The sequence below is a fragment of the Hyposmocoma kahamanoa genome, unplaced genomic scaffold (genome assembly GCF_003589595.1).
Source record: "Hyposmocoma kahamanoa isolate Upper Pololo Valley unplaced genomic scaffold, ASM358959v1 64, whole genome shotgun sequence".
Classification (NCBI taxonomy): domain Eukaryota; kingdom Metazoa; phylum Arthropoda; class Insecta; order Lepidoptera; family Cosmopterigidae; genus Hyposmocoma; species Hyposmocoma kahamanoa.
The window spans coordinates 5,057,105-5,068,681 of NW_020653852.1; the positions used below are offsets into that span (position 1 = coordinate 5,057,105).

At 39.4% G+C, this 11,577-nt stretch overlaps 1 protein-coding gene across 1 annotated transcript; it reads right to left on the reverse strand.

Moving 5' to 3' along the window:
- Positions 1–9,751: 9,751 nt before the first annotated feature.
- On the reverse strand, positions 9,752–10,860 carry LOC113231073 (forkhead box protein D3-like). Its single transcript, XM_026465241.1, has one exon. The coding sequence runs from the start codon at positions 10,811–10,813 to the stop codon at positions 9,920–9,922; it is 894 nt and encodes a 297-aa protein (XP_026321026.1). The 5' UTR covers positions 10,814–10,860; the 3' UTR covers positions 9,752–9,919.
- Between the last annotated feature and the right edge of the window lie 717 nt (positions 10,861–11,577).

An 11,577-nucleotide genomic window follows, 5' to 3' on the forward strand; every position in this document is an offset into this window, starting at 1 on the left:
AATATTACGTACAATTAGATTCGTAATGTATCTTGTTTCTTTTTCTCTGATAACTGAACTGATAACTGTATAGACAGAGGTAGTCAACATTTTGGCATTATAAACAAAAAAAGATTATTATATAGGGACCTTTGTGAGAGTCTAGAATTCTTATTAGGAGTTTCTATAATGATTGATCACCAGACCCTCCTTTCTCTTTCTATTACTTAAAACAAATTGAACACTATTATGTCGTGACGACAGATTGTTGTGCAATATAAAGTATCGTGACTTGTTCACACATAGAACAACACGCTTAACTGTCGTTCACGACTTTTTTGACGTTACGACGACAGACAGTCGTGATGATGGGATAAGCTAGAACGCAGATGTCTGACGATAATTAGAACGTTACGATACAAATGTGACGAAAGATAATCGCAGTTTCAAACGATTCTGTCGTCCAAACGACAAGGCCGCTGCCATGAACTGATAAATTGTTGTCAAGATCTAGTGGGAACAACTAGACACGAAAGTCGTTCAACGATAAAATAAACGTCCACGAAACAGTCACGACAGATAAATAAAACGTTACGACAATATCCATGGAACGCATTGTAGGTTAAGTTAAGTAAACAAAATAAGTTAATGATAAGACTGGTGTTGTTAGTGGCGTGTGTGTGTGTGTGTGTGTGTGTGTGTGTGTGTTTGTGTGTGTGTGTGTGTGTTTGTGTGTTTGTGTGTGTGTGTGTGTGTGTGTGCGTGCGTGCGTGCGTGCGTGCGTGCGTGCGTGCGTGCGTGCGTGCGTGTGTGTGTGAATTTCTTGTGTGAATGAATTCAAGAAGACCTTTCAATTGACAACAACACACGAGAGCGGGCGCTAGCGCCTGTCTCACGCCCGATCTCGGTGTTTTGTCCATATAAATACACAGAATTAGACCCGCCGCGGTCCCGACCCAACCATCCAAAGTGCTAACCGCTGGACCATCAGGTTCGTCGTTTCTTCTTTTAATAGACATTTCCTAGTCTCGATCCACAGTCGACCTTTTCATCTTAATGTAGTCGAAAGATAATATTTTTATTATAAAAACCACAACTTTCCAATATCTCCACTTACTCGTGTCTTTAAACAAACTATAATTGTTTCTATTTTATGTACGTAACAAATATTTGTCACAATCAACTAAATCTATTAACAATATTTACATACATTTAGCACAATGTTGCAGAGCAATAACATAACATTGTAAAAGCGAAATTGGCGAATTGCAAACAATGAAAAGCTACACAAACGACTGAGGTGAATAAATGTTTGTTTTAAAATTATATTTTATTGTTATATATACGTTACAATGTTGCCTTGCTATTGTTGTGAGTATGAAGGACATCTAGATTAATTTCCCAACGTATTACCAGAGCTCCAGAGCTCCTTGTGAAATATTGTCCTAGTAAGTGACGCGTGTTTCTGTCAATATGAACATTGCTGCGTTCCGGTTTTGAAGGGTAAGGGTCGTATTCCAGAACTCTACTCAATACTCAAGTCTTTATGTCTCACAATGACGGACGTTGTGGCCCTCAGATCTTTGCAGGATGGCTCGGCAGGGAATCCATCGGCATCCCTACATGCAAGCGCACACTGATGGCAATTATGCCGCGGTATCCCTAGATACGACGCGACGTAAGCATGCCTAAGCGTCCTTAGGAATGCTGAAGCATTCCGTCTTGACATCGTGCTCGCGTCTGGTCTCCCTTCAGTTCAGTCTTGCCGTGCGTGCCTCCCCTTGCCCCGCATACTCGCACTCGGCCTACCGAAGCATCTCCAAGGCTGCCTAAGCATGTTCAAAGCTGCCTAAGCATCCCGAAGGCTACCGAGGCATTTCGGAGGCGGCCAGTTCGGTATTCTTAAACATACTGCAGCTTTGCTTTTCTAGCTACGATCATTATCATTGGAGTTTCCACTGTAATTTCATAACTTTAAGGCATACATTTCGTCACCTGAAAATCCTCTGCCGAGCCGTCCCGTCAGTCAATTCTGAATGACACTACAATTGTTATGGATGGCGTGACGGTTGAAAGGTCTTCTTGACATTATCTACTTCGGCCGCCAAGCAGTAATGTGACCCGTGTTCCGGTTTGGAAGGGTAAGGGTGCTGGTGAAATTACAGGCACATGGGACTTTTTTTTCTTGTATAACGCACACACTCAACATAGCCCCGCAATTTGGAGACCATTTGTCGCGGGTGCCATGGTCACACAGACATAGACAACCACAAGTTACACCCAAACTCTCGAGAGAAATAAATGTAGGCCATACAAATATTTCTCCCGGCCCGGAAATCGAACCTGGGACCTCTGCGTGGCAGTTCGGCGTGGTAACCATTCGGCCACGGAGGCAGTTTACTTGACTTCTCAACTTATGTCTCAGGGTGACAGACGCAGTGGCAGAGCCCATAAGATACGATTTAAAGCTCTAAGTGACACTGCAACTGTCATGGACAGGCGTGCTTACAAGCAGGCGCACGACTTGTTCGTCCCGTCACTTGGTGTCATTTTTTTGTCGCAATGCCTATCGCAAACGATAAAGGAAAACACCGTAATTAAACTAAACATCGAATACGATTCACAATCTTCGGTAAACGAGTAAAGTCCTCGACCCGTAACCGAGTCTCCAAAAAGAAGACTCATGCGCGTTGTTGATGATGATGTGTGTGTACGATAAACAGCTATCATTATTATAATAATATCTAATTAAGCAAGCTGTAATTGTGCAATGCTTTTCATAATACTCTTTATTTGATGGAAGATCTAAATTTTGTGTTTGACATCGAGGCGTTATCAAAACTTGCATGTCACAATGTTTTTAAAAACGAGCACAGTTTTGTTTGACTAACATAAATTACTCTCATTGCGTACAGTCGATGAGAAAAGCCATTCTTCTTCTTGTCGAGTTAACGATAAAAACCGATAAAATACCAAACCAGTGTTATATTTCTTTGGCCCGGTAAGCAGCCACCTCTGTGCCCCTCGTCTGTTGCATTTAAAAGGTCTTCGCGGGTGCAGCTGTGGGCACGAGAGCAAGTGAGACATACTTTGTATGGGGGATCCGTAAGCACAATGGTTTTGACTCAGGTTGATATCCCCATTTTACCATGTTATCTCTATATACGTTGCGATCGACCACTGCAACTCACGCCTGAGGGAAAGACTTTCGGCTGAGGCGGTAAAATCAAGAGTCTCAGCGAGTTTGGCTTGCCAAAGTTTGTACCCCGCTTCCGTACGGCTGCCTTCTATAGTATTGTAAGTCGAAAGAAGCTCTTACGGTTTGATAGTCGTACTTGTGGGAGCTTGTGATCGAATAATGGGTGCCGAATATCTACCTTTTAACAAGAAAATTTTAGTAAAGAAACAAAGCTAATCATCTTTATTTCATTCCATTTCAAATGTGTAATACAATTAACAGAATATTAACATTCTTAATTAGTTTTTTTATATAATATAATACCAAGTGACGAAACGAACAAGACATGTGCCTGCTGGTAAGCGACATGCCTATCTATAACAGTTGCAGTGCCACTCAGAGCTTAAATTCCCAAAGATCTTAGAGGCACTGCCATTGCATCCGTCACCCTGAGACATGAATTGACAAGTCTCATGTGCCTGTAATTTCAAACCGGAAGGCAGTAATGCTCGCATTACTACTTGGCGGCAGATTACCTACTTCCCTGTAGGTACTTTCCTGGATGAACTCTTTCACAAGAAGGTCTACTGCTCGTATGTCGTATCTAGTTTGTACGTAACGCAAATGATACAAAGTTAATTATATGCCATATACGATTAAGTAACAACATTTCGCGTGTACGATCAACATAGAGCCTAATTTATTCAAAGCACGGTAAATACAATAAGTTCAGGCTGCCATTAATTTTTCTCATTATCATATTAAATTGTACTTACTTACTTCCCTGGCTCAGCGCGCCGAAGTGGATCTTGACCTTCAATTCAACACTATGCGCGCTATATAATAATAATAATAACGCAGACACTCAGCATAGCCCCGCACTAGGGAAACCCTGTATCGCAGGTGCCATGGACACACACATAAACAACCACAAATTACACCCAAACTCTCGAGAGAAATAAATATAGGCCATACAAATATTTCTCTCAGGCCGGGAATCGAACCAGGAACCACTGCGTCGCAGTTCGGGATGGACACCGTTCGGCCACGGAGGCAGTTAATAAGAACTGCCGCTTATTGCCAATTGGCATTTGAAACTCACACAGGTCTTTGTGCATTTGGTCGATCCAGTGATATTTAGGACGTCGTACCGGTCTTCTGCCAATCGGTTGCCCCAGATATTTATATATTTTAGATATAGATATATATTTTGCCTGCACGATCTTTACCCGTCCTCTCGTTGTAGCCAAGCCAGAGAAGTCGGGCTGATTCCTACCGCTGGCCCTCACGATGTAGAGGAGCATCCCCTAGGTGGCGGATGGGGGAGCGGTCGGTAGTACAGCCTAGCTACGCTATTCGATTTAGGTTGCCTTTCCACCAGAGATGTGTAAGGTAGTGAGGCGGTGCGAGGCAATGTGAAACGGTGTGATATTTTATGTGAGTACGGAGTGGTGGGGTGAGCGGTGGCGACGTGTCAGTGTCAGTTAGTGTCATACTTTCAGTAGCTCTAGTTTCCTACACCGTTTTTCACACATTCCTCATACACATCTCTCGCTATTTTTAACTGACTTCTAAACATGAGGAGGTTCTCAATTCGTCTGTATGTTTTTTTTTGTATGTATGTTACGCGACAACTCCGGTATTTGTGAACCGAGTTTCATGATTCTTTTTTTGTTGGAAAGTACACAATGGAAGTACCCCCTTCCATTGTGGTCCCATTTCATTTTGAAGAAAAGTATCCTTCTCGAAGGGTGGCTGTTTACGCATGAAGATTCATTTTTATAAATAGCGCCTAACTTTCATTTAGAAGCTATTACTTTAATGGTTGATTTTGCTGTTTCTCCAATTCAAGGCGTTTTTCTCTCAATATACTTTGAGTAGTGATAACCGATTTTTATTATCTCCAGCGTCAAGTCCTGTATAGTGGCGAACTAGGGGATATTTCAATAAAACTTAGCAAATAGACGTAATTCCACTTACCTTTGAGGTCGGTTTTTTTAGTACTTTGTACTGAGATTATGTATGTATAAATACTTAGCTCCGCTAACCCTTTTCCACCGGAGCTGCGCTAAGCGAGACTAAGAAAGTGAAGTCATTTTATATGATTCTATTGGTGGATTCTTTCCTCGCACACCTCGCTACATCGCACATCTCTGGTGGAAAGGCAGCCTTAAGTCCGATGGACTCGCTGACCAACGACGGGTGGTCTTCCAGTATTTCAGGGGTTGTGCGGCGGGTCAACAACCCCTCCACGTAAAAAATATATTTTTACGGGATCGACACTAGAAAACATACTATTAGATATTAAACTATAATATAAAACCGACCATATCATTGCTCCATGTGCCTATTGAAACAATTTTTGTTCTTTATCAATTAACATGTAAGCACCACTTCTGTAAGTGAATATACTCACCAAGATCTTCACTCAAACTCTGTTTGTTTGTTAGTCTAACATTACAATTTCTGTGTAACTAGTTTTTATTTGCCCCGGTTTGGGTGTTCTCTTACGAAACGATGTGAAGTGAGGAGACTTTGTCATATTTATGTCTTTAAGCAATTCGAAACCTAAGGTCACTGGCTATACTAACAAAATATTAAGGACCCTTAAACCGAAGGACGCCTCGACTCTTGTTATGTAAGTTAGACATTAGTGAGTACCTATTTTTATCGATTTCTTAAGTTTCCGCGATTGTTACACTTAGGAAATTAAACTATTTTTCCGGATTTAGTTCGCGTATGTTTGTTTTTTCAAATAAACCAACGTTTAAGGGTCCTTTACAGGTCCCATGATCACGGTTGGTCAACCGTTATGTCTACCACTGGTTATCCTTAAATAAATAAATTAAAAATAGGTATAGGACATGAAACTATTTTTCCGGATTTAAATCGCGTATATTTGTTTTTTCAAACAAACCAACGTTTCGGGCTCTCTACAGGTCCCATGTTATCATATACCCATTTTGAATTATTTATTTAAGGACAACCAGTGGTAGATATAACAAATCTTAGGAATAAAGACGAAGACTTAACAACATATTTAATTCTAAATTCATTACCTGTAGGTGCCACAATAATCAAAGAAAACATAAAAAATGTAAACAATAAATATTATTAATTATGTCCAAATGGATTCTTTCGTATTTTAAATATGAAATTAAAACAATGAAATGAAGATCTCACCTCGGTAAGGCTCGGTTCATACATTTTGTCGGATGCCCCGCTAGTCGTATTCCAGTACGCTTAAGTTCGTCTTGGTTCGGTGGTATCTTTGTCAGTACGGACACCGTCCTCGTTGGTCGATTGTACCAGTTTTGCCAGTACATAAAGATACCTTCCTCGTGTTGTAATTTTACTTTTGCCAGTTTTTATTTAATGATACTTTTTTAGTAGCAGTAGAACTCCTTATGAAAGAGTTCGTTCAGGGAATCATTGCCACCTTACCTGTTTCTGCCGCCAAGCAGTAGCATTACTGTTGGACGGTTTTGAAGTGTGAGGGTCCTGGTGAAATTACAGGCACATGGGACTTGTCAGCTTATATATCCGGGTGATTATTTTAGATTCAGTTTGAATGATGTCAAATGAAGCTCCTACTGTACTGAACCGAAAGAGGTTACAGAAACGTGGGACTCGGTGAAATGGATCGAAGATACGTCACGATGGCACAAACTACGGGAGGCCTATACTCAGCTGTGAGCTGGAATCGGGCTGTGAATTATGATGAAGATTTTAAAGAAAGAAAGTCGAGAAAGACTTTATATTTATTGGAATTGAATAAATAACACTTTAAAAGAAAATTATGATTTGATAACTCTACACCACAAATTGAAAGAAATACACCAAAATATACTACAAAGTAATTGCAACTTTAAGAATCCACAAATTCATATAATTTCTATATTCGGTCTGTTTTGTAATACATATTCAAATACTTTTTTTTTTCGATCTTTCTTTATACCACTCAAAGACAAAATACAGAAACAAACAAAAGACAGGTTTAAGGCGGCCCACAAATCGGGTTAAAAGATAGTATAACAAATTTAGGTAGGGTTTAAAATTAGAACAGAATGAATACAATTGTTTATCTAAATCATACAGCCCACATGAATGAAGCCAAGATCCTCTAGGACCACCCATACCACGCGCGCGCGCAAGTGACGTAATTCGCGTTATCATAAGCCCAGTAATCCAGAGATTTGGTCTAGCGTCACGGGCTCTGCTTATTTAGATTACCTTCTAAGGTTGTATGGATTTCGTGCCTCACACAGTGATGATGTAGTGACTTGTCAATCTTGCTTGTCTTTGAGCAATGATTATAATATGAATTTGGTTTAGAGTTCATAAATTATGATGTTATTTTGTGGACTTTTCTGAGCTCTTATAGTTGTGTACAAACTTGTGAAAATGAATTGCTTAGGTTTTGAAGCGTGTGGATGCAAAGATGGAAGGATTGATCGAAATGATTGATTGATTGAAATTATTGATGATCAAAGGACGAAATTCATTGCAGGATATTTAAACATTTGCCTATCAGAAATAATATATACTCTCTCTTTCTCTCTCTCTCTCTCTGTAAGTTAATCTCATAGTCCCCTGTCGTATTTATTATGGGATATGGAAGAAAAAATTCAAAGAAATAATAATAATCGAATAAAACTGATTTTTCCGTAAACGGACGTTGTAAAAATGACAACTTTGTGGGATTATGTGTTTTTTTATGGAGTTGAAGTTTAGATAATCGTGTGTCGGGTCCCACATGTCACTACCGGTATCTTCTGTTTTCAAATTCATATTTTTCAGTAAGAATATTTTCCGTGTGATCGTAATACGTCAAAACTACTATTTTGCGTCTCATTTCTCCTTAATGTGCAAGCTGTTATACACCTTTTGCGTTACACATAAAATCAAATGACGAAATAAGTAGTTAGTTAGTAAATAAGTAGTTAGTAGTAGTTTTAGTGGCAATAAATATTATTCTTAAATTTTAATATCGTATTTCCATCATTGTGTAGCTAATACCTGAAAATTTTGAAGTACAATGCATTTTGAAATGATTAATATTTGGAATCTCAGTGGAGTTTTCTTTTTTTTTAAATTAATTAAGTGTATTATTAAATTAATTAGGTGTATAGATTAGGTATCAAATTAATGGATCGTGGCAGGAACATCAAATTGTCGATGTAGCTCGAAAGGTGGCAAAGTTGAAGTGGGACGGGCTAGTCACGTGTGCCGCATTCCAAACAGTTGTGCGCCAAGATAACCACAAAGTGAAAGCCCCACTACTCAAAAAGGAGACACGGTCCACCATGACGGCGATGGCGGGATGACTTAGACTCTTTTTTAAAGGACTGACCAGATAGGTATACTACGGGAAAAGCGGGGGAAGGCCTTTGCCCAGCAATGAGACTGAACAGGCTTATTTAAAAAAAAATGTATTGGTCTTGAGTAGCTTTAATTTGCTTAATGTATTTTTAATGACTTTGTCACTGAATATTGTATTCTTCTGAAATTGGATTGTGTATCAAAATTGTGTTCACGATTAATATTAAGTTCCGTAAATATTATACACATTTATACTATTTGTATTCCTATCAATAGTAAATAAACAAATTTTATATAAACAACAGCCTTTTGATGGAAAATTGTAAAAACAAATTGTAAGAAAAGTGTGTTTAATGTGATTAAAGTAAAACAACGACGTTACGCACGTTTCATAATATATTTTTTAAACCTTAAAAATAAATTATTACTTACACAATATTCTACATGACAAGTAAATACATTGGCCACTTAATATTATATTGCGTTGCAGAATAATTATACTATTTACTATTTATTTACAGCTTACTTCCTAATGAACTTAATTAACTACTATATACATCACATGACTAGATTTTCTTTGATATTAATTGCAACTTTTTACTAATAAATACAACAAAACAAAAACTGAAATGGAATGAAAAATGAAATTAAAAAAATCAATTGCGTGGATTGGCCGAAAGTTTTGAACAAAAACCACTTGCAAAAAAAATGGAACACTTGCAAATTAAAAGACAAGGTCTTTAATGTCTGTGTTCGTTTGTTTATTGTATGTTTATCTATCGTTACAAAATGTTTGTTTACGTAATAAAAGTATTTTTAACCGACGGTATTGACTATCGCTACCGCCACTGCGGCTATCTGAATGTATTGTTACAGACTCAACTTTAGATTGAGATGTAACGTATGCTTGAAGACTTTCCCCTTAATCTTAGTACGTTTTCATGTAAAGGACGTGTGCCTTGAAGTGAACGTGTCGTGAACTTAATTTTAAAAACCAAAACTGATCAACATCGACAAAAAATTTTTTTTTGTAAAAAGTTGCATTTTTTCAATTTGGCACAGTTCATAACACTCGGACGAAATTCTTATATTTAATATCTATTTTTATTGGCATCGGAAATTAATACAATCCAATTTACTCGATAAATCTCAAATACAATCTTTGTTTTATCTCATTCATAATCTTAAAAGAAAAAGTTCTTTTTTCTTTTTAACTAATTTTGTTAAAAACACAGCTATAATTATAAATTACTTTATTGGTACATTATTTGGTTTCATTCGATACCCGTTTAACTAATTTACACCCAGACTGCAACTGTTCGTCAACACTTCTTATAAGATCACATCAGTCGTTTGTTTCAGGACGCCAGTCCCCGTCGGGATGATTCGAAAGGAATCTCAGAAGGAATCGAGAGTAGACACACCCCCGTTTAGGTACATTCATCTAGCCCAATCGTCTGGAGGACCATTAGTCTGATGCAAAGGCGAAAACGCACTTTTCCTCGGCTCTGCTGAGGAACTGTCTTGTAATCCAATTATTGATTCAATGGAAAATCCATTCCGCGATCGCTTCCCTCGAGGGTCAGTCATTTCGGCTATACGCGGAGGTAAAGGTACTGGCCTTAACGTAGCAGGCGGTGGACGCGGCAAAGATAGTAACGGAGTAGGAGGCAAATAACAAGGCAACGGAAGCAACGGAGCGTAAGCTTCTCGAGCCAGCATTGCGACCACGGCATGTGCATGCTGCAAAGAAGGCGTCGGCCGCTTATATCTTTTCCGTCGCCTCAGAAAACTTCCATTATCAAACATATCCTCCGCCAAAGGATCTAACGTCCAATAATTTCCTTTGCCGGGATTACCTGGCTCTCTCGGGATTTTGATGAAGCAGTCGTTGAGGCTCAAATTATGCCTGATGGAATTCTGCCACGCCGGGAACTTTTCACGGTAATAAGGAAACCGGGTCATGATGAATTCACAGATGCCACTGAGGGTTAATTTCTTATGTGGTGACTGGAGGATGGCCATTGTGATGAGAGCGATATAAGAATAAGGCGGTTTGATAAGTTGTGATGATGACTTCTGCTTCGGTTTCTTGGGTGATGAGGGTTTCTTGTCGCTTGGACTTGGGGCTTCGTATCTGTCTGAATCGATCGACGGCGGCGGGATGTCTGGTGTGTCTTCGTCGACGGAAACGTAGGTATCGTCTTGTGGATATTCTTCTCTATCGTCACGGAGATAATGTGGCAGGTACAAGCGAGGCGGTGGTCGCAGGTCTAAGGGAAGATCGCCTTCGATGATCATTTCGCGGTATTTGGATATGTCACAATCTTCCATACTGTTCGGTCACATGTCAGAGGTGCGTCGTGACGCGTGGCGCGGCGCGGACTGTGACGTGTCCGCTGGCACTAGAGGGTCGGCTCCGCAGACTCCGCCTCTCGATCAGGGGGCAGCCCCACCGCCCCGGGCCGCGTTTACGTTCCAGTAAACACAACAATTGACGTTATTATTACTGCGGGTCGGAGCTTTGTGCATGAATTTCAGGCCGTTGACTAATAATTATTTAGACCGCTCTCCGTGCTCATCGATTCAACTTTGTTGCGGTATTTATTTTGTGTCGGGCATGAGGCTTTTTGTTCTATTCTTTTGTCTGCGGTTTCGGCCTTTAAGGAACACATTATATTAATGCCTTTGAAGACAAACTGATGTCTGTTATCCAAATAAGACAGACCAAAATATGGTACGATCTTAACGACCTAGATTAAAAACATTTCGATCAAAAGGATATTGGACATCAGTCAAGTAAATTTCCTTATGTCCTGTATAAGTATACTTCACAGTTGGAATACTTATCTAGTTAACCGCTCGTAAATATTCATTACTACAGGCAGGTATGTAGTTGGATAGTACCAAGGTGCCTAACACTAACTATTGTCATATTTTGACTTCAAACGACAATGTCGGGACAGGAAACGAGATAAAAATAAAGTGCGTATAACGTAAAAGACGAAAATCGTAATAAAAAAAGCAAAAAAGATCCAAGAAAAAGGAGCAAAAGAAACTGTTTACAGTCATATGTAAGGGATCCTTTAATCCCAACT

Coding starts and splice junctions, on each gene's coding strand:
- LOC113231073 (XM_026465241.1), bottom strand. CDS start 10,813: ATGGAAGATTGTGACATATCCAAATACCGCGAAATGATCATCGAAGGC.